This window comes from Desmodus rotundus, chromosome 1 (genome assembly GCF_022682495.2).
Source record: "Desmodus rotundus isolate HL8 chromosome 1, HLdesRot8A.1, whole genome shotgun sequence".
Taxonomy (NCBI): domain Eukaryota; kingdom Metazoa; phylum Chordata; class Mammalia; order Chiroptera; family Phyllostomidae; genus Desmodus; species Desmodus rotundus.
This window is the reverse complement of record NC_071387.1, coordinates 71,443,303-71,471,194: the sequence shown is the minus strand read 5'-3', so window position 1 is coordinate 71,471,194 and position 27,892 is coordinate 71,443,303. Positions and strand designations below refer to the sequence as shown.

General features: G+C 36.0%; 1 protein-coding gene across 1 annotated transcript; it reads left to right on the top strand.

Moving 5' to 3' along the window:
* Positions 1–11,893: 11,893 nt before the first annotated feature.
* TUSC1 (tumor suppressor candidate 1) lies at positions 11,894–15,703 on the top strand. Its single transcript, XM_053924942.1, has one exon. The coding sequence runs from the start codon at positions 12,111–12,113 to the stop codon at positions 12,741–12,743; it is 633 nt and encodes a 210-aa protein (XP_053780917.1). The 5' UTR covers positions 11,894–12,110; the 3' UTR covers positions 12,744–15,703.
* Positions 15,704–27,892: the final 12,189 nt, after the last annotated feature.

Here is a 27,892-nt window from a genome sequence, read left to right as displayed (position 1 = left end):
ACAATGAGGAAATGATAGAGGCTAAGGGAAAGATAACTAATTTTCCACTTATTTGAATATGTATTAACTTCTGAAAAGTTCATACCTAGGAGAAACTAGAAGACAGGAATTTATTAGAAATTAATAAATATTTATTTGGCTTTTACAATTTTCCATCGGGTCATACATAAAGAACATTCTGAAACCATAATAAGGATTAGGATTCAAAATATTCTATCAAACATTTCGTTACATTAAAAAAAAAGATGGAAAAACAAGATGGAAAACAACTCCTGTGAGACATGAGATGAAGCACATAAGTGGGAAATTACAGTAGGGTATTTTAATTTGGCTGTAGTTTCTATAATCTTTATCTGCTCGAACTCCTGTCATCTCAGGTAACTCATTTTGCTGCCCTTTAAACCTCTGCAACATAGATTTTAGAGAAAATGGTCAATCCCAGTTTCTCATCCCTGAGGGGAGCTAAAGTTTCTTTGGGAGGAAAGCACTAGGGCAGGAATTTCCAGCCTTTTTAGCAGCAAACCTACTAAAACACAAAGCAATAATGAGAACAAGAAGGTAGAATTATACTTACTGACAGTGTAAGATTCCGCGTGGGCAGGGGCCAGTGCCTTCTGACCTGATGGAGGAGACATGCCTGTGGGTGGCTTCCAGCCCTGCCCCATCTCTGCCCAGGGAACCTCAGAGTGGTTGCCACAGGGCCTCGAACCCTGCTGGGGTCATGAAAAATGCTTTTCACTATCTCGGGCAGTAGCAGTCCATGTACACTAAAATAGGAAAAAACAGCCAGAAATGCTAATCACTGAGCAGTCACAAAATAATTTCAATTTAAAATTAAGCAAACAAACAGCACATTCCCTGGGACGGGGATGGGAAGCACATTTGCACTTTGTGGATATTCCCCATTGAGTTCTCTTATCTCCATTAGAATGTGTAATATCTGCCCTGCTCTTCATTCTATGGAATTCAATTACTTAATTTTTAAAAATATGAATAGTCTTTTTCCTGAAGTCACATTTTAACTTATAACTCTGTTCTGACACTCTTCTCTCTCTTCTCTAGACAGATGCTTCTTGTGTGTGAAGTGGCTAAGAAACAAACAAAAAAATAAGTCCAATCTGTTAAAATAGACAATGTTCCTTCTCTTGGACTCTTCTCCCCTGACACCTCAAATCTCTAAGCAACAGTAGGCTCACCTCTCTGTCCTCATCTGAGATGTTTAAGAGAATTTTAGAAAAGATTTGGCTTTTGTTTGTTCTTTGTTGACATCTGGAATAAGGGGAGATTATTATTTCTAGCCTTTCAAACGAAAGGTCTCGAGGTTTGCTTTGAGAGTAGGACTGGTGTTGTGATGCTTCCATCTCATCTCACTCATTGGGTCATCACTAATGTTATACTGTGCAGCTTGCCAAATTGTGGTATATCTCTCAGTAGCAATTACATAACGGGAAGGAAATGACCAATAACTTATCTTGTACTTGTTATTAGTAACTCAAATTATTTTGAACAAACAAATGTATTTCTATTATTTCTATGTGCCATAAAAATGTAAACGTATATGGGAATAATTATTTTAATTGCATAAAATTACATCTATTTATGCCTCTATATTTCATATATGTATGATATTTTATCTATTGAAAAACAAAGAATCTAAAATTTATCAAATGTCTCATGTAGGTCATGAGATGGTTCATGAGATTATGGATCTGGGAAAATGTATTCACTGATTTATCTGAAGTTAGATGGAATTCCCAGGAGAAGCGGGAACATCTCATTATCTTTTTCACCTGGCTATAGCTAGAATATCAAATAACAACACTCAAGCACACAATTTAGTTGTATGCAGTGCTGCCCTTGAAAGGTGAGGAATAGCCTCTACTCTTTGCTTTCTCAATTGCTTGTGGGAGAAACTGAAATCACATCTCTCACATATGAGTAGGGGGAGCTTAGAACACTGTGTTGAGAAAGTTTTAAAGACTGAGTCCAAATCTAATTTTAGGGGAACAGAATAGTGTAAGTGATTAGTGATATCTGCATACATAGTGAAGGGGGAGGGAGTTCTGGACCCCTTGCCACATATTCCCATCCCTGGCCCAGCCATTGTTACCCATTTTATCATTCAGCAATCTATCCCTCTGTTTGGCAATGTCTTATTAAACTTCAACTGTATGAACTTCTGGGCTAGATCCTGGGAAGTCAGCATCCATGTTATAGTCAAAATGTACCTGAGAAAAGTTAAAACCTAACATTACTATGTAGCACCATCCTCTCATTTCCTTTCTCCCATGTGGGGCCTCCATTTCAGATGCATATTTTTCAGATATCTCCTTTCTACTCTATTATTCTCTTTTGAGTACAGACTTTTACTCTGCTTCTTCACAATCTCATGCACACATCCTTCTTCAGTCTGTGAATAATCACTGGTGACTTTTTGGTATGGTTTCCATTTAACTCTAAAGTGATGATTGAGTTATTACACCTGCCCAGTGTCCTCAGGAACACTTAGATAATTAACTCCTATACTACATCTTCTACTACATACATTTGCCACATTTTTGCCTATTTCTAAGTGTTTACTTAACTCTATAATATTTTCTTCCAAGACTTGGTTTACTCTAATCTAAAATCTACCTATGGGTGGATTGTTATCTCTTCTTAGTGAATTTCTCTCTAAGTCTGTAGATATGATTGAATAAGCCCATTGTTTATCAATGTATGAATTCCCTAGTCCTCTTATTTCCCTAATATTTGAAAAAGTTAACCTTAGTAAAATTAACTCAGTAAACTTTCATCTTTAATAAACAAATATTTTAATACATTAATAGCTGTAAAAAGAGATATTGATTACCCCTAGGTTTATTCATTTAGTTAATATTAATTGAGCACCTACAGTGTCCTACATAGAATACAGGGATAAATGAATCAGATATGTCTCTGTTTCTATGTATTTTCAGATTAGAGGAATAGATAAACTATAGTGCTAAAATGGAACTTACAGAATAATGGAAAAATTAATAAACAAAATATAGTTACAACTATTTTCCAACATTCTGAAGTACATGTATAGGATGAAGGATTAGATAGCAAAGATAATTGTTATCTAGGAATATTTAAGTTGAGATCTAAAGGCTTAAAAAGAAAAAAAGGCCACACAAAGTAGAGGAAGCATATGTTCCAATTAGATAGAAATGCATGTTCAAGATCTCCAAAGTGTGAAACAGTTTGACAAGCTTTAAGAATTAAAAGAAAGCCAGGAATAGCTAAAGTATAATAAATAAGCAGGCAATAAAAACAAAATGAGTTTTAAGAAGTGAGCAGGAAACCAAGATTATGCAAGAATTTGTAGGCCATGATAAGGATTTTGTATTTTAGTGGAAGTACAATGGGAAGCCACTGAAGGGTTGTAAGCAGAGGCATAGCATGTCCATGTTTATGTTTGCAAAACGTCACACTGGTGACTCTGTGAAGCTCGGGTTTAAGAGGGTAAATATTGAGACCAGCAAAGCAGTTGCTACATAGGCCAGATGATGGATAATAGTACTTAGGACTGTCTGAAGTCACAGAACATGCTGAAAAAAGTCAGAGAATTTTTAGAAATGTAAGACTTGATATGGATCTAGTGCCAGGAAAAGGAATGATAATGAAAATGAGAGAACCAAGGCAGACAGCTGACCTAAACAACAAAACAAATAATTGTTGAGATGGGAAAGTCTGGAAGATAAACAGGTTAGTCAGGGAGGGCAGTGTGCTGAGAGCTTCATTTTAAAAATATTGCTTGGAACACCTGTGAGACAGTCAAGAAGACATGACAAGTGACAACTGACATATGAAGATGGAACTCAGAGTAGAATATTTGGATCGAGATATAAGTTTGGAAATCACTAGCATAGAAAAACATATTTAAGTTAACTGGATTGAATTAAATATCTAGTGGAAACATAGAGAAGAAAGGATATAGGAATTCAGTATAATCTGAGAATTTGCAATTGTTAGAGTTGTGACTATAATGGCAATACATGTTCAAATGCCTACCATTTGGTAGGAACTTCATGTATTTTAAATACTGGTTCATAGTGAAATTTCAATAAACATTACTCATTTGAATGAGTGTGTATTCTTCAATAGGATAAATATTTTATCTGTTTGAAATATGGTAGAACATGTTCTCATCTCAGCTAACATGCTAAAACTAAAGACACGGATTATAGGTGCCTAGCTGTCTATGAGGGGCTAAATCCTATCCAGAACTGTCATCAACGGATTGAAGCTGGGAAACCGGTTCAGTGTTCTGTATATAGGAAGACAGCATAATCCAAAAGGAGAATGAATGAATAAGCCAGGCGGTGAGGGACAAATACCATATGATCTCACCTTTTACTGGAACATAATCAACAAAAGAAAAAAAGCAAACAAAATATAACCAGGGACATTGAAGTTAAGAACAATGTAACAATAGCCAGAGGGGAGTGGGGAGGGGACAGTGAGGAGAGGGGTTTATCGGAGCTACTATAAAGGACACAAGGACAAAATCAAGGGGGAGGGTGGAGGTGGAGGAAGGAGGTGGGTTTGGCTGGGGTGGGGTGGAGGGATGGGGAGAAAATGCAGACAACTGTAATTGAATAATAATAAAAAAAATTTAAAAAATTCAATAAATAAATAAATAAATAAATAAATAAATAAATAAAATGGAGAATAAGGGTATGTATTTCTTGTAAGAGTATAACAGGGATCATGTGTTGAGATCCCCACTCCCAACACATTCCAACTTAAAGTACCTCAAACAAACCTCATATAAATAGTGGCAGTACTCCACAGAATGGAAACTGACATCTCAGCCTGAAGCAGAATATACTCTGAACTGATGAAACTCAAATTCTTAGCATAAGCTTCCACAAGGTAGAATGCGATGATAGTGACCTTGAGCCTCTTAGTGGCTCTTAATGTTTGTGGGACACTGTTGCCAGATAAAGCTCACATTTAAAAGTTAGCTGAGGCTGATTTTGATGACAGAGAAAAATTACAAGGCTGTAGTGGAAGTGACCTATGCTTCTTGACTTTGGACTAAAGTGGGAAGGAAGAAATGTAACTGGCTTTATCCTTCTCTAAAAACTTTTCCATAAGGATTAACTGTGGGAGGTAAGGCAACCCTGCAGAAAGAAGCTATGTGGAGTTTCCTGCTAGAGCAAGACTAAGAAGTAAAGAAAAGGGAATGGTCTGTGCCAGAGAATCAAGGTGAGATGGCCAAAAATGCACAAGGTGCCCTGTGAGAAAAAAGACTTGCATGCAGGCATTTGCCATTAGAGGACCCAATGCCCCAAAATGGCAGTACCAGCTACCTACGATTTTTCTTCCATTTCCTTTAATCCCACTTTCACCTTGTCCCTGTTCCTGCCTCTGAAGAAGCTAGGAATGGCAGCTGGAGGAGGATGAGGAGGTGAAGCATGGACGAGAGTGCACATCAGTTTTACCCTCCTGCCCGGCGAAGGCTGGTTCTCGATCTGTGACATGGGCAGTGATACTGCCGTGAGGAGAAGAGAAGCCATAAATAGGAAGATCATTTTAAGTTTTGAATTCCACTGCAATGGAACTTTAATATTTTCAGCTTATTTCATTAAGCTCAGAAGTAATTGCAAATTAATGGTTCTTCTCGAGATAGTATCCAAGGAATGGAAGGAAGAGCTCATAGAATGGGTTTGAGGGGCAGTGGTAGGAGAAAAATTAAATTACTTGTTTTTTGCGACCTTCTGAAAATAGCTTGTGAATAACTTAGTTTTAATTAGAAATTATTCCCAAACTCCTATTACTACCTTCAATGATGTGTATATAACTGGAGAACTCAGGCTGAGACAGAATCACTATTTTAGGTTACATATGTAAGATGGCCCTCTGTGTTCAAGACTGATAAAAGAAATGTTTCATTGATATGAACTCAAACATCCAGAAAATGCTGGAACTGTTCAGAAACATCGCTTTCATTTTATTTTACATCAATTTTAAAGTGGCTTCTTGAAGGTTGAAAATAATAATTAGAGTGAGAAGCAGAATACAGTATTACTCGTCCCATTGCTGACCGATAGGCCTTCTGAGACTATGGGAGTGCCCTGTACCCGCACCCTCCATTGCGCTAGCCACTAAGTCCATTTGACTGCTTAGAACTTCCCTTGAAATGTGACTAGTGTCTAAGAGGAACTGGTTATTAAATTGTATTTTATTTTGCCTCACTTATACTCACTTATAGACATCTGTGGCTAGTGGAAGCACAGGTCCAGACTCTTTAAGAAATACTGCTAGTCTACCAACACATAGCATAAAACAACACTATTTTAAAAACACAGATATTTCCCCCCTTAAACAGTCTATTTTGGACTCTTGGTTTAGCCATGTATCCTGTGTGGTTACATTTTGCTGTCAGCTATGTCACTGCCTGCTAATCTATAGTGCTCTTGCCCTCTTTTATTCATCTGGCTAGCACTTTTACAATATTTAAAGGAAGGAGTGTATTTCCCCCACTGTAGAAAGTATCCTAATTAAGATAGATAAGTCATGCTGCTTTTGTTTATGTCACAATTTTCCCTGTAGATAGAATTAAATGATACTGTCAAAGGGTAATGCTAGTGTTTGATAGTTTTTAATGTTTCTGTCCACATCAACAGACTAAATAAATGCAGTCAATATGCCCAATTCATAACTCTAGTAATTATTCCAATAAAGAGATATTCATTCTACCAAGCATCAATATATGCTCTTCATAGCCCTAATAAATCCTCTCCCAGAAAATAAACTATTTTCAACTAGGGCATTAGAGAGAATATTAGCAAACACCAAGCTCAGAATGTGATTAACCAAACTCTTCAGCACACAGGGCTTATAAAATATGGATTTCTAAAACACAAACATTTAATGAGAACTATCAAGAAAAAAGAATCATATCTTTAAAGGGGCTGCATATTATATTTTGAGTGGTTTTTAAGGCAAATAACTCAAATGGGGGTTTTAAATGGCACTGGCTAGTCACAAGAACTCAATCTATAAATGTCTATTGCATAAAATAAAAACAACTACAAAATGATAATATCAAGAGTTACTGAGTACCCCTTGTTGGCCATCTCTATTTTAAGATATTCAGAGACCCTCACAAGAACCCTATGAAATAGATACTATTTTATTCCCATTGTAAAAATGAGGAAACTGACTTCAGGATGTTGTCCAAGGCCATATATGTGGGGTGGGAAGGTTGTGATAGTTATAAAATCCAGATGTTTTCAAAAGTCATACCTTTCATTCATTACATATTTAAAAATCTATGTGTAAATACCCACTATATAATAAGACAAGTTAGTAACAAGACTTGTCATTAACAAGGCAGTGCCAATCCCCTTGTTATTTCAGTCTGAGTAATTCCAGCATTTTACAAATCTGTCTTGGTGAGTTTCAATTAGTGCAGTATGGTAGATATATTGTAGAAACTTGTGACTACTATATAGTTAGCATTTTTACTTGGTAAATCTTTTTAAAAGATTATATAAGAAAATGAATAAATGCTTTTGACATCCTAGTAATTTAAGAAATATTTGTATCATGCAAACATGCACACAAAGACACACATACACATACAATATAAGCTGCTCCAGAAACTCACATTCTATTTGCAGATCCATTTGCGCAAGAAATGTTAACAGAGTGAAGACCTCAGCATCAAATTACATGAACAGGCATTACATTATCAATGTTTAAAAGAGGAAAAAAGCACTTTGAGTTCAGGAGACCCAAGACAGATGTATGGAATGGTAGGGTATAAACTTTGCTTTTTTGGAACCTTTATTCTCCAGAGGAAGGAGAGAGAGGGAGAGAGAGACAGATAGACAGAGAGAGAGAGAGAAAAGGCACTGTATAAGCAACAGAAATCTGTTTCTCACAGTTCTAGATGCTGGGAAGTCCAAAATCAAGGGGCTGGTTGATCCATTTCCCCAGTGAGGGTTCTCTTTTGGCTTGCAGATGGCCACCTTTTGGCTGTCTACTCACATGGTAGAGAAAGAGAGAAAGGAAGCACGCTATTAGTGGTCATTTCTTAGATGGGCACTAATTCCATCATATGAGCTTTGTCTCCTCTAAACCTAATTCCCTACCAAAGACCTCATCTCCAAATACCATCACATTGGCAGTTAGGACTTCAACAAAGACTTGGGGCACAGGCACAATTCAGTCCACAGAGGGGATTTCACAACCAAAATTCAGGGCTCAATGACTCTTAGTAGAAGAGTGACTAATTCAGCAGAGGAATAATATAAAGAAAGCATGGAAAGACCCAGAGCATCCAGATTTTGGAACACTTAAGTATTATCACACTAAGGAGTTCAACATTGTTACATAATAAACTTCATCAAAGTCATTAACCAAAATTCATTTGGTTAGATATATAGGATGTTTTAAGAAGAGAAGCAAGAGAGAGAGATTTAATATAGAATGACTTGTCCCAACGTGAATGTGCCGTTAACTGCCTTAAGAATATGGTTCACTTTATAAGAAATGTGATTCAAAATGAAGAAATTAGAGTCAGATGATCATGGTAATAAAAGAATCTTAGAAATAAACAAGGGATACAGGAAACAAACTACACACACACAAATACACACACACAGTTTATATATGTCATGGGCCTCTTGCTCCAGTAAGCACCTAGAAATATATAATAGCTACAGTGTATGGAAATAACTTGTTTGGAGGATAGGAAAAATGGGGCAATAAACTCAACGGCTATCATTTAAAGTTTGTTTTAAGAAATACTAAAATGGGTGCATGAAGTGTAAGGCAAAAAACATTGCCATTCCAATTTCTTGACACAGCTTTTCTTAAATACGGTATTTACAAAATTGTTGGTTTAAGGCATTATATTAACAAGTACAATGATTTTAAAATCATCTGTTCATCTTTTTTTTCTCTTCCATAAGATAAAATTTATGTTCTTGTATAATTAGAGAATGGGGATTGAGGACATAAAGGGGAAAATAAACTAAATACTTACAAAAAGTCCTCTTAATAAAAAAATAAATAAGAAGTTGTTTCAGGTAACAAAATTAACTCTAAATGACTCTTTCTGCTCTTTAATTCCAAACTTTATAATATTAGTCAAAAAATAATCTTTGGCCTTAGAGTTTCCTAAACACAAAGTGAAAATAGTCCTCTGGAGGTTTTTATTAAAACTTTTTACTTATAAAACTGTCAAATTTGTTTTAGATAATTCTTACCTCTTTTTCTTGAGTGAGAGTAGCTTGAAGGACAATAAATACTCTGTTAGGAAAAGAGTAATCTGTGTCCTTTGAGACTTTTTTCTATTTAGCAAGCAATTTTACCGTTTAGAAACTCCCATCTTTAAAGGAAAGCATGTGTGTTTATCTTTTATATTTTTCTAATTAAGATATATATTTTCCTGTATTCTCTTTTTTAAGGGTACCTATACCTATATTTCTTCTAAATTTTGTCCATTTCATAACTTTTTCTCATTTTAAGACTTTTCATTTTACTTACATATACATGTTATATTATTTGCAACATAATATTTTCATATGTACAATACTTACAAACAATGGTGAGTAGAAGTATTTTTCTAAATTTTTTGCTATCTTATTTGGGAATGATGTAAATGTTCATCTTCAGGTATAGAATTCTTGACTTATTTAAATTTAAACACAAGTAATAATTTTGTCACCAATCATTTTAGTCCCTCAGTTATTCCAAATACTCTTTCAACTTAGAAATTGCATCCATTGTCTCTGCCCCCTATTTAGGAAGGTTGGTGGAATCTCCATTAACCATGAATGCTCGTTGCTATGCAAAGAAAATCTTCATGACTGTTTGGATAGGCTTTTGTTGAATCATTTTTTTCCTTCTTCTCCCACTCCATGCTTTTCTTTTCTTTTCTCTCTCCTTGCCCTTCTCTTCCCTTTCCTCTATCCCTTCCTTTCTATTAATAAAATAAAGATAGTTATATGTGCCATGTGCCTGACTCAGAGTGCTGCATTAATTGAAGAATTCTATTGGAAGGATTCATGAGTAATCAGATTACTGTTAAGATATAACAAAGACTGTCAATTTTACTGGATTTCCTTTTGCTTAATTAGTTTTACCTACTTTTCATATTTTACTTTACTTCATTAACTTATCAAGGCAAAAGAGAGTACTTTGGGGTTGGATTGGGTATGGAGAGGAAGGCAGGGAGGCCTTCTCATATAACCAGCCTCAATGTCCTTTAGGAAATCCAGTGTGGTTCTTTGCAGTGGTTGGTTATACAAATTTAGCAGATACTCTACAAGTGAAACTGAGCAGCTTTAATTTGGGAAGCTGTTAAAGAGTATTCTAATAGATTTACACATGTTGGGGTGAGGAGAGGGTAGCTAACAAAAAATAAAACACAGTATTACTCAATTCCTAACACCCACGAGAGGGTGACTAAATCTTATGCAGTATTTTTTTTTTTCTAGCTTCCATGGCATGTCTATCATATCTTACAAATCCGTACAAGTTATCATATCTAAAGGTGAGAACTTATCGTCTTTCCTTACACACCAGCATTTTCTTGTGCATTCTCTGTATACACAGTTGGAAAAACCATATATTTTTAAAAGATTTTATTTATTTATTTTTAGACAGAAGGGAAGGGAGGGAGAAAGAGAGGGAGAGAAATAACAATGTGTGGTTGCCCCCTACCTGGGACCTGGCCTGCAACCCAGGCATGTGCTCTAGACTGGGCATTGAACGGCTGACCCTTTGATTCGAAGACAGGCACTCAACCACTGAGCCACACCAGGCAGGGTGGAAAAAACATATTTTTGGTTCAATAATCCATAGAGTAGTTGGTGCATATCTACATCAAAGTTTTCAATCTTCTTTTAATGGAAATTAAGAATGATATGGTATTTAATAAAACTAAATTTATATTGTTTGAAATTCTGAAATTATACTTCCTACTTTTTTACTTCATGAAATGATAATGCCAATTGAGAGATTCTGTTTGTAATTATGGGTGTTTAGGATGTTACTCAGCAAAACAAGGTATAAAAAATTAAATACTTGTATTTCCTCTAGTTACTTTTTATTTGTACTATTCAATGAAAACCCCAGCTCTGTGAACCAGGGTTCTCATATGCTCTCTGTTCCTTTACTTGTTCCAGTAGTTTGAAGACTTTGGTGAACCTAACAGTTAACTGGGACTTTGTTTAAAAATATAGATTCTTGCTACTCCTCTCTCCCTGATGAGATTCTGCCATCAATATCTTACCCTCTATTTACTTTACAATAACCAAGTTATTAGGTAAATTGAGATCCTTAAAAACAAAGGATGTGATTCTTTCAATGAGTTGATTCCACATGTCCTCAGGCATTTTGGAACTTACTGAATATTCAAAGTTTCTCGAATGAATGAATGGGGTACATTTTGAGTTTCATAGGTTTTGTGGAGTTGCAAACAATTTGCAAGTGAAGTCCAGGCTGTACACAAATTGGGAATTACCCATGTTCTTTTGAGAGCTACCTGTTCCCACTTGAGAGCTTTATAACAGATGCTGAGCTCAATTCTGTTGAATGTTTTATGAAGCTTAGAGGTAGGTTAAACCGCCACGTTCTAAATGAAATACAGAGCTTTTCAAGCAGCCCCACATCCCTGTCCCAGAACTTATTATATTATTACTTGCTTTGAGATTGCCTTGGAAAGAGAAAGGTAAACCACTGTGGTTGCTCCGGAGAGCGGGGCGAGGCCAGCTGGTTCCTGAGTGCACAGGCCTGCACGGAAGTGCCCTGGCAGAACCCAGCTGAGGAAACTCGCTTTTCCCGCGCTGCCAGAGGCTGAGCAGCAAAGCGCTCCCCGGGCGTTTTGTGTGTGAGCTGGGGGCGGGAGACTGCAGGCCCAGGGGGGCAGCTCCACCACAGGAGACAAGACACGCCTCAGACCGGGCAAATTCCCGGCCTCCTGTGGCCCCAAGCCAGCAGCCGCCGCCCGCCACCTCGTCGCCTTCTCCGCTGTTGCCCCGGCCACACTGCCGGCCCCGAAGTAGCTCGCGCCTGAGCGCGTGGTCCCTTGGCGCGGGGACGCCAGCAAGGTTGGGACGGGACCGATGTGGCGCATGCGTGGTGGCGCCACCAGGCACGGGAGCTGCGGGGGCAGGGGCAGCGGCGGGGCCAGCCACCGGCAGGGCCGACCAGGCCAGGCTCGTGGGGGTGGCAGCGGTGGCAGCTGCGCCGTAGGCTGGCGCGGCTGTGCGGGCGGTGCCCGGCAGCAGCTAGAGGAGCGGTTCGCCGACCTTGCAGCTAGCCATTTGGAGGCCCTTCGCACGCGAGACGAGCGGGACCGGCAGAACGCGCGGCTGCGCGAGGAGAACGCCCGGCTGCGGCTGGAGAACCGGCGGCTGAAGCGCGAAAACCGCAGCCTCTTCCGTCAGGCCTTGCGGTTCCCCGGGGAGGGCAGCAACGGAGCGCCCGCGGAGGCGGCGACGGAGACCCCAGGCTCCGAAGGGGCCAGCACGAACCCGAGGGCGAGTGGCGGCGGCCCCGACGGCGAGCTGGGAAGCCCCAGGGCCTTGAGGGCCCGCCTGGAGAAGCTGGAGGCCATGTACCGCCGGGCCCTGCTGCAGCTGCACCTGGAGCAGCGGGGGCCACGCCGGGATGGAGACCTGGAGGAGCTGTCTATGCGTGAACCCGAGCCCAGCCTCCGAGCCCGGGACGTGGAGCCCCCCAGGCCCTGGCAGTAGCTGGAGGCCGCAACCCGGCAGGGGAGGGGCGGGGCCTCACGCGGGCCCCTCCCCCTCGGCCCATGGCTCCCCCTACCTAGCGCCCTCCCAGGGCCCCCTCCGTCCGGGCTACTAGTCTGCAGAGCTGGTCCGCGGGACTCTTCCCGGAGGCTGAGGAGGGTGCAGTCCTCTGGAGACACCTTGAATACAGAGCATCTGCCTCTTGCGCCTGCTTGTGCCATGGACAGAGGCCTAACGACGGAAAGGCGTGTTCTAAAACAGCAAGAAATCTGTGTCAGGCAACATGTCCTAATGCCTGAACTTTTGTGGGTGTCATAAGGAACTGTTAGAATTTTTTCCTCTATTTTGGTTCTTTCAGGGATGAATAATGCATTTTTAGTTGGTTGTGGATTTTGTTCTTTCTTCAGTCCCCTAAAGCCTCCAGCCATTATCATTTTTGAGGCCACCATTCTAAGTATTGTTTTTATAAATTGATATTACTTGGATTTCTTATAAACTATCACCCTTTTTTATTAAAAAGGTATTATTTATAACTTAGGGACTTAGTCTGCCTCTGGCTCAAGTCCTTATACATCTAATATATATACCCCCTCCCAAGGAATTTTTAAAATTCTGCCTATAAGTGATCATTTAAATTGGTAAATAAATCTGCTGCATTAAAAATAACCGAAAAAGTCCCATGACTATTTTTTAAAGTTTGTTAAATGTTTACGTATGTTTCTTTAAGAACTATTTTACATGTTTTAATATCTAACCTGTTATCCTTTGCAAGCTTTCTTTTTGCCATATATGTAACAGCATTTTAAGTAATCCGAAGGTAGTGTAAAAACTTCATTATTTTTATTACATTTTAGATTTGATATTAAAGTATCACATCTACTTATAATTTTGACTGCTTAAGAATTTTAAAGAAATTATGAATTGTTTCATAAATCTGTTTAATTCTGTTTATATCAGAAGCCCTTAAACAAGATGATTTAAGTCTCAACTGTGATTTCAATGGCAAAAAGTCATTAATTCTACACCAAATGTTCTAAAATCACTTCAGTGCAATTTGTTAATGAATAACACTTTTGCTTACTAAGTAGTGAAGAGGATACCATTGTACCTGATAAAAATCATGGGTGTAAGAGAGTGTTTAAGTGCTGGAAAACACTTCAGTTCAAGAAAAAGAGAAACCATGAGAAGAGTTTTTATTAGAGCTAGAAAAAAATAATGAGTTAAGAGATTTTATTTGTGGCATACTCCACAAGTTTCAAATATATTATAATATAACATTATAATATGATATAATATTCATATAATAATATTAATATATTATAAAACAAGTTGCCAAGAAAAATAGTTTTGTGAGTTTTGTAGTCCTAGGTTTTGAAGACACTATGCATTTTATTTAAAGGTAGGTGATATTTACTGTGTTTTACTGCATACACCCATGTTTTTGGCCCAAACTTTCAGGGAAAAAATCTTTTGTTTTAATTTTTTAATTCAGTTTTTATTTATTTATATTTAGATACTTGTTTTTTATATTATAAAGGAATTTTAGCATTTGCTTTTGAACATATATGATACAAGAATTTTTATGAAACATATAATTACAAAACACAAGATCAGATACAAGGTACAAGAAATTTTATGTACTCATAACAAATTAGTTACTATACCCATGTATAATGGACATCCTTATTTTTCCCTCAAAAATTTGGGAAAAAAGTGCATTATACATGGGAAAATATGGGTAGTTGTGAATATTAAAGTCTTCCCTTATGACAGAAAAATGAGAAGAAACAGTGAGAATAAGTAGGTATATAAAAAGTATTTCTATCTCCTTTAGTTCATTTTCTGATTATGAAAGAAATTAAATCTTTTTAGGTGTCAGTAGGAATTGCAGAAAGGGAAAAAGCATATCAGCCCTACTGCTACTTTGGGTTTAAATTAGTTAATCTCTCGTCATTAAAATGAATACAACCCACTTCAAAATGTTACACAAATTTTAGTGAGATTCTATGTGTAAATGCCTGCTTCAAAGTAAATGTGCTGTCAGTGAGAATTACAATACGAAATGTGAAAGTCATGAATGAATATTTTTCTGACACCTTCCCTTGCCATCTGTATTTTGGTCCTTTATGACTTTATATAAGTATTAACAGAAATGTTGAACTTTTCCACTTCTTTATTTGCCAATATCGTGAACACATAAGATAAAGCCCTATGTTATATGAGAATAATGTAATAAAAGTTCAAAAATATTGCCAGTTGTAAAATTGGGAATATTCAACAAAAATTCAAAATGTTTAGTTTATATAGTTTTTAAACACCTTTTGTCTTAAAACTATGTGCAATATAAATGTGTAAAGTAATGAGGCATGCACAAAGGACTATTTTTTAGCTTAATTCTTGAAAACTGTTACAAATTCTTAATCCAAAATGCCCCATAAGATGGGTTAAGGCTAACTGTATTTCAACTTTGTTGAAGTTACCTGTTGATAACTGATGAAGTATCATGAAATAACATAAAAAACGTTATATTAAAGTATAGACTTGTTTAAGAAATGGGTAATACTGGTTTTAGAAAAGTTTGATCTGGGAGATTGTTTAATATAAACTAAACCTGCAGATCATCATACCTGTTAAAATAACATTTGATTTTCATAACTTCAAATTTGTTCTTGTGTAATGAAAAGAAGGCTTATAAGTTGTACAAATGAGCAACAAAAATATGTCAGTGAGGAGAATGGACATTTTTTTTTATCAGCAACTTTTTTTGCATGGCTACTACTCTAAAAAATATACCTTTTGTTTTTTAATGAAATTAAGGTATACATTAAATAAATATAAAATGAGTACTTATATAGGTTATAGAATACATTCTCCTTGCTAAATTTGAACACTATAAATATTAAAGATTGTGTGAAAACAATTTTTTTATTGTCTAAATAGTCTTAGATTTAGGTTTGCCAATTCATTCACAAAGCTTATACTCGGATAAGCATATCTCAATGGTCAGAATTAAACTACATTGTGTTTTGTCCACAGCAGATTTTGCTTATTATAAAATTCATATTCAGAATCTCTTATCAGGGTCATCTTTGCATATTCCATGATTATTTATTAGTAAGGGAGTCCTTTTTTAAACCCAAACTGTCAGACATCTCTTGTACTTAGAGACAACAATAGAGAAAGGACAACAGTGAGTTTGTTTGGTGCTTGTTTCTTACTTGAATAATTAGCATTCTGTTCTAAAAATTGAGTTATCTAGGGGAGAAACTTGAACAACAATATATCTCAGCAATTTTCAACTGGTGTGCCACAAGAATTTTTAAAATGTGCAGTACCTGACTAGTCAGGGGCACTGACCTCTTTTAGATTCTCAAATAAAAAAGTGATAACATCCAACACAACATAGCTGTCTGGTGTGAATGAATCAAAATTATACCTATTTATTTTGTCAGATTGGCAAAAAATATATTTTTTCAAGTGCTGCTGATTTTTAATAATTAGTTTGTGTGCCATGAGATAAAAAAGGTTGAAAACCACTAATCTATATTGTATCCCATACTTAGGACTAATAAATGTGTCCCTTGGCCTTTCATTTTTCCGGATTTCACTTTATCTTTGACTTTATCATTTTAAATATGTAATGTATTTTGTATTTTAAACTTAATGGATCTGCCTTTAGTTATGATGAAGACTGTGTTGCTAATAATCAAGAAACCCAAAACTATTTTAAAAAATGATGATTTTTAAAAATCTTGTAAAATTCCTAATTCAGGGGCTTCAGGGTGTCAGGGAGCTCTGTTCCACATGGTCATTCAGGGTCTCAGATTCTTTTTATCATGTTCTTCTGCTTTGTCCTGTGTCATTGTTTCGTCTGCATGGTAAAGAGTTTACTTGCAGAACCAGGTCTCAGCATTTCAGGAAGGTAAAAAGAGGCCTACCTAAATATGACAATATAAGTTTTCCTGGTCACATTGTATTGGCAAAATTTCCTCACATGACTTATTTAACTTCAAAGGTGGCTAAGAAATGTAGTCAAGCTGAGCAAAATGTAGTCTTTTGCCGAGCTATTATTTTATTACTTTGGAATAATAGGAGAACTCATTTTGGTGGACTACCATCTGAATGCAGGCAGGCATTTCCTTAAATTTTGTAAAGAATTTATAAGTCTTGGTACAGCACTTAAAAAAATATATAACTTAAAAACATAAGGTGATTGCTTTACAGTTTTTTAAAAATCTGACCTTTTTATTCCCTTTGGTACTATCCTTCTGAGTTAAAAAGATAAGAGATTGCTTGAAATAAGCAAGAAAATATAGCTATTACCTTTTATATAGGAAATCTTTATAAAGTATGAACCATCTCTGAATTGAGTATTTGTCATAAAAGATATGGTTTTAAAAACCTATACTTGGTAAACATTATTCTATCTCATATTATGTAAATATATATATATATATATATATATATATATATATATATATATATCTTAAGGGATATGCATTTTCTGTTCATCCTGTTTCTTATTTACTACTATTCTACAACTTTTAGAGCTGAAACAGACTTTAAAGGGTTTTAGCCAGCATCCTTCGGATTTTTTGCCAGCAGCCTAACAGCTTTCACAGAGAACCACATCTACACTGCACTTTATAACTTAGAATATGTTAATCATAATCCTAGGTAGTATTAGTCCTTCCTGTTTGTGAATGAGAAAACTGATGAACAAAGAAATTGAATAACTTCCAAGTTCAAAAAATTATTCAAAAACTTTTGAAATAGAGATATAATTCACATGATCTATCACTTTTAGGACTAACAGATGATTTAGTATATGTATATATTGCAAACTGATTACCACAATAAGTTAACATTCATCACCAACAGATAGTTACATTTTTTTTCTTGTGATGAGAAGTTTTAAAGTTTATTGGCAACTTTCAAATATACAACACAGTATTGTTAACTATAGTCACAATGCTGTGCATTATATTGACAACTTATTCAAATAATTTATTTCTAATTTTAATACAAATTCTTCTGGCTTTCTATTAAACATGGTATGGTGGCTCAATAGATTCCTAATTTTACAGTGTTTTTCATGGCTATGATTATACTTATTCCATGAAAAAGATGTTTTTAACTATTTGTGTTGTAGAAAAATTTATATAGTAATTGAGTTATGTGTTCCTTTAAATTTTGGTAAATTTCACATGGGGGACTTGGGGATAGATGGATAAATTATTTTAGGGGGATAGAGTAGATATTGGAAAATTTTGTCTACTTAGCTGATGGAAGTGTAGTTCTTTAAACACTTCACCCAGAGTAACTGAAAGAAAGGTTTATATTCCTTGGTCAGGAGAGAGGTTCTCCCTCTGTCTTGCTGGACACAGAAAGGAAGCATATAACTCCATACCCGGCAGCTACTGTGTAATTATAAGAATGGCAGAGAGCTGGGAGAAAACTTATTTCCTGATGCCATCACTGCAGTACGTTTGTCATGTCTGGAGTCTGTCCTACCTTTGGACTTCTATTTACCTGAGAAAATACATTTCCTTATTGTTTAAGCCAGTTTGAATTGAGGAATTTTCTTTTTCTAAATTTTTTAATTATTTATTTATTTTTATTGTTGTTTGGGTACCATTGTCTCCATTTTACCCCCACCATGCCCTCTGCTCCACCCTCCCTGCCTCCCACCCTTGAACTTACCCACCTTTGGTTTTGTCCATGTGTCCTTTATGCATGTTCCTTGATGGCCCTTCCCCTATTCTCTCTCATTATCCCTCTCCCCGCCAGCCCTCTGGTTCCTGTCAGTGTGTTCTTTATTTCAGTGTCTCTGGCTCTATTTTGCTTGCTTGTTTGTTTTGTTGATTAGGTTCCACTTATAGGTGAGATCATATGGTATTTGTTTTTCACTCCCTGGCTTACTTCACTTAGCATAATGCTCTCCAGTTCCATCCATGCTGTTGCAAAGTATAGGAGCTCCTTCTTTCTTTCTGCTGTGTAGTATTCCATTGTGTAAATGTACCATAGTTTTTTTATCCATTCATTTACAGATGGGCCCTTAGGATGCTTCTAGCACCTGACTATTGTAAATTGTGCTGCTATAAACACTGACGTGCATAATTTCTTTTGAATTGTATTAGGGAATTTTCTTAATGGGAGTCAAAATGGAATAATATGATCACTACAATTACACATCAAAATAAATGTGTCTCATAAAAACAATGTTAAGGTAAAGACAATGAAAACAAAGAACATAAACGAAAAGCTGATATCTATGTATGTATTAAGAACTCCTATAAATCAAACAAGAGAAAGAAAATCATCTCAGTTCAGAAAAAGGCTAAAGACCAAAATATAAAATTAAGGTGTTCCCTTATATTTCACAACTTAAATAATCAGCATTTCCTTAATGACTGAAGGGAAAAAATTAGAAATATGAACATCTTCTCCAATGGTCCTTATATCTAAATGATTATCATATCCTATATTTTTTTTTGCCTCAAAAATGCCTCTCATATTTTTCCTTTTTTTTCATAATTTTGGACATAGATTATCTAAGAACCTTTGGATTTCATTTTCTGTAGAGTGAGCATTGAGGACTGCAAATTTATTTTAGTTCAGAGGGTAAATTGGTGTATATAGTATTGACCAATATTTTTTAAAGCAGGGCATGCAGGTATGCTGAAGGCAGGTAAAATGTTGGGAACCACCCTGCCTGGTTTCAGAAGCTGTAATCCCCCATGGTTAAGGCTGAGTCAGAGAGCTTGGGACCCTAAGCCATTAAGGAGATAAAGCTTGTCTCCCTGGCAGGGGCACCGCCCCTGCCCACTTTACTTTACCCTGCTTGGCCCTGAGCCTCACCAGTTAGCCAATGATAGGTAAGATTCCTCAAGGGAGAGACGACCTAAGACAGGCATGGTCATGAAGAGGCCCACAGGGGAGGACTTGGGGGACTATAGAAAAGGGGGGGATGGGCCCTCGCCCCTCGCCTTGGACATAGCCTGAGTCCTCATTATGTCTGCAAGAAGTCTCCTAATCTCTTGGCTGCCTTACTTCCCCTGCCTGACTTAAGCCTGAAACAATGACAGAGGGTGGTGTGGTCCTGTGCCGGAAAGGGCAGATTCCCCAGGGAGATCAGGCCTAAGAAAGAATGCATAAAATCCTGTGAAACCTGCTTTGTTTATACCCTCAATTTAAATGATAAGGGCCCAAGCCTGAAATGAGTTTGTTCCCCAAAATCTTATAGCCCTTTAGCTAACTGACCCTGACTCAGAATAAGCCCTCAGAGTTCTTTGTATGTTATCTATTGTTTGATCCTTACTGCCTGACAATGATTGATGAACTTTACCTGTATTCCTGTGCAAACTGAACCCAATAAAAGCCCATTGAGGAAAAGGCTCCTAGCCCTTCTCCTTTGACAGATAGGCCACCTTTCCTCCCCAAGCAGATCATGTCTTGGTAGACTTATTGTCATCCGTGGTGGATGGGGGGGCCCTGTGGGTGGAGCCCCCACACAGTAAAAAAAGTCTCAGATCTTCTATTTACATTTATTTTTATCTCATCCTTTTAAAATTTATTCTTTTTTTTTTATTGTTATTCAATTACAGTTGTATGCCTTTTCTCCCCATCCCTCCACCCCACCCCAGGTGAACCCACCTCCCTCCCCCCCTCTCCACCCTCCCCCTTGGTTAAATTTATTCTTTTGATGTATGTTTTAAAATACTCTTAGTATAGAAAATGATATACAAATTTTACCTACTCAAAAATGTTTTATAAATCCTGGTAGTGTGTAAAGAATACTACTACACTAAGAGTCAGATAGCTCAGTTGTAGCATTTGTCACTTATTAATTTTGGAACTTAAAAATATTACTTAATATCTTTAACATACAATTTATTTAAATTTAGAAATTAAGTAATTGAATGTATCCAAATATGTATCACAATGATGTTTATTAGGAGATTCAAATTAGATATTATATCTGAACTAATACAAACCAAAATAAGAAAGTCATTATTTCTGAAGGATAATCTTTTTTTCATATCTCTTGGCTTTTAGGTTGAAAAGAATTCATCATTAAAATTATTTCAGTTTTTAAAAGTTTGTTTTGTCTCCTCAACCACTTCTTGAGGTTGGTGACTAATTTCTCAAAGTATTTTGCTATATATCTCTTTGCTTGCTTGGCCTTTTATATATTTCAAATGAGAACTCAAGGTAGGTTTGTATCCATCAAGTACCATAAGAAATCTACCAAATTAACCTGCAAATCCCAAAGGTTATATTACTGAATCTATGTGCTTCACAACACTTTCTGAGAAGAATAAAAACACTTTTGTGCTTTTAATAAAGCACATCAGTACTACTAATAATTTCCAGACATCAAAATATCTGACTGTGAAGTTGATTATGTACTCAAACTGAAAGCTATAATCAAAAGATTTCTAAATCCACTCTCCTTCCACAATATTTTTTTCATATTATTGATGTAGATGCTGAATTTCTTCACAAAGATGCAAAATAATTGGATCCAAAGACTCTTTTTAACTGAAAGAAATTTTCACATTTTTTACTAAACCAACATATTATTAATGAAACACATTCATATGAATTATTTTTCTGAAACAGAGTCAGAAACCTAAAAAGGCAGTCAAATAAAAACAAAATGTCCAAACATAACTCCCAGATATCAATCATTGCCAGGTCCACACTCTCCACCCTTCTCTACCCTACTTTCTATTTACCACATTACTGACCTCCCTTGTTTTTTTGGTTACAGGGCAAGGTTGGTTTCTGGTTGGATTTGGCCATTAAGTAATACTAGCAGAAATGAGAAAGAGGAAGTAGTGGTAGGTCTAGATTTGTTACATCTTTCTACCAAAGGTCACAGCTTCTGTAAGTTTGTTTTCTCTGCAGAGCCCTCTGTCTCCAGGTTCTGGTAAAGGTTCTAGTTAAGCGGTGGGAAGTTTTCCATGGTAGTATTACTAGCTCAATCTCCTCTGGTTTTGCTAACTGATACTCAACTTTTTGTGAGTAGCCCTTAATTAAACTATTTTAAAATTCCCACCATCAATATACTATCTATTTATTGTGAGGATCCAGATCGATTCAAATGTAAACAGTGACTACTCATATTGATATTGACTGGTATGCTTTAATTTTTATTATGCATTTTCAAGATTCCATTGAGCACAAGGATACACTACATATCAAAATTTGATCTTCAATTAATCAAGTTTGATATTTTCTTGATTTAATGAACTAAAAATATATATATGCAAATTAGATTTTGACAAGTAGGAAGACACTAATATATATTACTTCTATAGGTTTTTTCTTAAAAAATTATATCTTAAGCTATTCAATACCAACACATATTTATTATTTTAATAACACTTATGTGCAAAATCTCTGACCATTGGTAACACAACCTATGAGATCATTTCTTTCCTTGAAGTGTTTAACATCCAATGCAGAGATGTAGACATATAGTGTAAGATAGGAAAGCAAAAAGAAGATGTTGACTCCGCAGACTAGAAAGGACAGGATTCACATCAAGTACTATTTGAACAAATTCTTAAAAAAACAGATAGAGGACTAAGTAGATGGATCTTGTGGGAAGGTCATTCAAGAGTAAGGAAACACAAGCAAAAGGATATGAATAGGGGTGTATAGGAAATGTTCTAGGAATCAAGAGACTAGTAGCACTGAAGTGAAAGGTATATAGGATTGAATGTAACACCTATAGACTGGGGTCAAATAGTGGAAGGCCTTAAATTCCAAACTGAGAATTTAATATTTTATTGGAGAAAAATTAAAATCCTTTGAGCAGGTGCTTGATGTAGAATTGTAGAGAAGTTCATGTCATGATCAGCAATTGGTCAACTATCCTCAGCCAGCCATTTCCCCAACAGAACCTGTTCACATAGGTTAAGAGCAAGAACTGTATGGGTTCACTCAGCCAGACTCCAATCAGCAGAGCCACTGGCACGTAAACTTGTAGTCAACAATTGATGGTTATTGCAAGTCATTCATTTTGGGGGAGCTTATTGTGTATAAATAGATAACTGATAACAGGGAGTAATCTTTGCCAGCAGCAACTTTAGAGAAATGATGTTGAGAAGTAAACTGGAAGGGCCTAAAGAACAAGTATAAATGACCTATGGACATGGACAACAGTGTGGGATTGACTATGGGAGCAGGAGGTGGGTGGGTCAGGGGAGAGCCATGGGGGAAAATTGGGACAATTGTAATAGAACAACAACAAAAGAAAGAAAGAAAGAAGAAAAAAAGAAGCAAGCTGTTAGATCATAAGTTGTTGAGGAGTTATCAGGAATTGGGCAATGAATATTTTAAAGTAAGTCTCTCCTTGAAGAGAAGAACAGAATTGGAACACTTGCTAAAGTATTATGATTTTTATTGTGTGTATGGAATGGATTTAAGAGTGTTAGGAAGATGGGAATAATCTAATAAAAAGTAAGATGAACAGGCCAGTGGAAGAAGATATAATTGAAATAACACATTATCAGGAATGGGTGAACTCAAATGCACAGATGATTTGAACAGTCTGGTGAAGAAATAGAAAAAAATCTTAAAGAAGAGATAAGGAGAAAGGGCAGTTGATGATAAAGAATGAGGTTGGAGAAAAATAGAATGAGGTCATGCTTTTTCAGTGAGGCAGTAAAATCATCTGTTGAATTAAGTTAGCTGATTTTCTCTTCTTAAAGTAGAGCACATTTTTAAATATTGATGAAAGACATTTAAAACATAGCTAATTGAGGAATAAATCCAAGGATGACTGAGTGGTTCTGAAAGTCCAGGTGAGTATTGATATCAAAAACAACACTGTAAGTGAGTAAATCATATTAAACCTGAGGAGGAAAAGCATGCAAGAAACAACTCCGAAAGACAAATTAAAGATGCACAGAGAAGTGTTTATTTCTAAAGTTGGCTTCACTAAGGAGTCTTACTGATAAGTCCATTCTAATGATTTCTATTTGTTACACATATACATATTAAAATTAAAACTGTTAGAATAAGTAAAATTAATATAGGTCATGCATGTGCAAAGTTGGGAGTTTCATAATTTTGGAGACTTGGCAGTATGTGTGTAGGTGGGGAGAGTGAGTCAAAATGGAGCTTTGCTACCAGGATTAGTGTTGGGGGAAGAAATACAAATTATTATTATGAAATGTATGGAAAACAATGCCCTCTTTTTTGTTTATCAGGCTGAATATCAGAATGTGAAGTTGATGAGGAAGAGTTCCTGGGTCCCTTAGGTGTAGTGATGGCAAACCAAATCTTCAGTTCCAGGATGCTTATCAGAGAGGGATGCTGACAAAGGGAAAGGATGAAGTGAAGGTACATTTATACAAGATGGGAAGTGGATTTTATGTCAGTCTCTTATGATTTCCTTTCTTTAACCAGCAGTCAGAAAATCAGTTGGACTCAATATCTTTACTTAGAGCATAGTGACATCAACTCATGGAATTGTTGAAAAATCAAATGAGTGTACATGAAAATGCACTCAAAATCTAAAACCCCATACAAATGAAAAAGATTTGCTAAAGCTAATGGCACCAGTAGTTAAAACAACTTTTATTAAAAATGGATTTTAAATGATAAAATAAGTTCTCAAAATTATCAAAGCAATTAATCTAAAATATTTGTCATAAGAGATTACAATAATACCCTAAATGTAAGTTATAAAATTTGTCAAAATACTCTTTTATTTGGGTGTTCAACATTCACCAAAGAAACCTAAATTCAATTACTTCTACCTCCACCAGCCCTACATATCTTGCTGTTTCTATCCTGCATTGTTTATGTGAACTATTTTTCTTATCACTTTGTGCCACTTGAAAGTAACAACCTCTATGATGAGGATTATTTGCTCTGTTGGTCTACATGGGTGTTGATAAAGCATAAAGCCACTTGACACAATATTGTTGAGCATTATTCTCTTTCCCCTGCTGTCTTAAGCAGGGAAAGAAACAGCATAATTCACCCTAATAGTTTGTATTCTGGCATTATGGAGATAAGGTCTCAGTGAACGTATATGACAAGAGGTGGGAAATTAAAAAAAATAATCTATTATTCTAAGAACAGTGAGAAGGGCAGGTGGTTGTGAGTCACTGTTGCTGAGCTGATCCAGTTTACGTGCACAGAGTTCTCTTCCCCATTTAATTATCCTGATCTGTATAACTTCTCACCAACTCATTTAGGTTTAGAGAAAATTTAGAAGTGAATATTCCACACAATGTGTAAAAGGTAGTCTCTTCAAAGGCACTGGGAAAGGTGATAGCCACATAGAAAAGAATGAAATTGGACACTTATACCATCTATAAAAATTAAACTCAAAATAGTTTAAACACATAAGTATAAGCCCAGAAACCATAAAACTCTTAGAAGAAATTAAAGGAAAAAAGGCTTCTTGACATTGCCTTTGGAAATTTCTTGCACATGACACCAAAACACGAGCAACAAAAGCAAAGATAGACAAGATTACATCAAACTAAAAAGATTAGGCATAGCAAAAGAAACCATCAACACAATGAAAAGGGAATCTACAGAATGGGAAGAAAGTATTTGCAAACTACGCATATATCTTATAAATAGCTACTATCCAAAATATATAAGAAACACCTATAACTCAGTAGCAAAAACAAACAAAATAACCTAATTGAGAAATGGATAAAAGACTTGAATAGACATTTTTTCCAAAGAAGATGTACTAATGGCCAACAGGTATATGAAAATGTGCTCAAAATCACTAATCATCAGAAAAATGGAAATCAAAACCACAATATCACCTTACACTTGCTAGGCTGGCTATTATTTTTTTAAAATGTTGATGAGGATGTGCAAACCGGGAAACCCTGTACATTAATGGTGGAAATAAATTTGGTGCAGCCACTATGGAAAACAGTATGGAGTTTCCTCAAAAAATTAGAAGTAGAACTACAATATGATTTAGCAATACATACTTTGAGTATATATCCAAAGGTATTGAAATCATGATGTGAAAGATATATCTGAATTTATCTGTTTATCGCAATATAATTCCCAATAGCAAAAATATGGAAGAAGCAACCTAAATGTTCATTTACAGATGAATAGATAAAGAAGATGCGATTATATAGAAATAGATAACAGAATATTATTCAGCCTTTAAAAAAGAAGGAAATCCTGCTATTTGTGACAACAGGGATGAACCTGGAGAACATTATACTAAGCAAAATAAGCCAGACACAGACAGGCAAATACTACATGGTACCATTTACAAGAGGAATCTAAAATAGTCAAACTCATAGCAGCAGAGAGTAGAAAGCTGGCTGCCAGGGTGGGGCTGGGAGGATGGGGATGGTGAGTAGGGAGGCATTAGTTAAGAAAACAAAGTTTCAGTTACACCAGGTGAATAATTCCTAGAGATCTGTATAACACAGTGTCTATAGTTAACAACAGTACTGTACTACATATATAAAACTTTGCTAAGAGAGTAGATCTTATGTTAAATGTCCTTATCACAGACATACATACACACAGATAGAGGTCAGCAGGAAACTTTTGGAGTGAGGGATACAGTATGGCATAGCTTATGGTGATAGGTTCATAGGTATATACATATCTCCAAACTCATCAAGTTGTTTACATTAAATATGTATCCAGCCCTTTGCATGTCCATTATACTGCATTGAAGTAGTTAGGAGTTTTCACTCGTATAACTGAATATTTATTATTGAATGGTAACATTAGGTAAACATATGTCAGGTTTTTCATTTGAATGCGAGTTTCTCTAATGCAAGAATTGTATCTTATTCTTTTTGTATTGTCAATAAATGCCTAGGATGTTATAGGTAATAAATAATTTTGATTTTTCCAAAAAAAAGTGAAGATTCCCAAATTGAATGGATAAAAATTACTACTTTCTCTTTTTCCAAAAATGTATTTTGAAAGGAAGGAGATGAGTTTTCTTAGAGATGTATCTAATTGTTTGGCAATAATTTATGGTCCTTCAAAAATAGGACTAATTATCATCATGTAGGCAGGGAGGCTTAGGTGGCAATTTGTACTTTTTAGCAGCTTTTTAGCTGCAGCATTTTAAAGTTGCTGCAGCAGGAGGTAAAGTACTGTACAAAATCATGTTTACTTGAATAGAAACACTTAAAATGTTATATTATGGAATCAATGAAGTTGAGTTCAGAGGAAATAAATGCACTTGTCCTCTGTTTATATTATTTAAACTTCTCCTGTGTTCCACATAATGGTGATGTGAATTTTGGTTTCTCTAATACCCTCTTAAATATACTTGTGACTTAAATTGGTATTCACTTACACATATGTCTAATAGAGTGGCCACTTTGATAGCCACTAGACAGATATGACTTGAATATCTGAGCAGCCTGGACAGAGATGTACTGTAAAATACATGCTGGATTTAAAACACTTAGAAAAAATTTAAATTTCACATTAATAATTTTTATGTCAATTACACGTTGAAATTATAACATTTTCATATACTGTATATTTCACCTAAAACAATAACAAAATTAACTTTATCTGTATCTTTTACTTTCTTAATGTGGCTACAGGAAAATTTAAGAGCACACATGTGACTGCCCTTATATTTCTTTTATTTTCCTTGAATGCTCACTCAAGGAGATGTTTATTGATATTAGAGAGAGAGGATGAGAGAGAAACATCATAGGTTGTTTCCCATACATGCCCCGACCCAGGATCAAACCCACAACCTAGGTATGTTCCCCGACAGGGAATCAAGCGCGAAACCCTCTGGTGTATGGGACAACACTCCAACCAACTGAGCCACCGTGCAAGGACACTTCCCTTACACTTCCATTGAACAGTGCTATCTAGTAAGTACAGAATACAGTGGAACTATTTTTCTTGCTTTTAGAACACCATTTTCTAACACTGCAGCCTTATATTACAATGATTTTTACAAACTAGAAGTCACAGTTTAGGTTTGTATTCAATGTTTCATCTACTAAGTTCTTAAAACCATAAGGTCCATTTTAAGAGAGTTGCTGCTAGGCAGCTCAATGCTGTCCTGCAGTTTATTTTATACATCTCAGTTACTTGCAAAGATATTTTGTCAAACTTTGCATAAAATGTATTTAAACAAAAACAGTTGC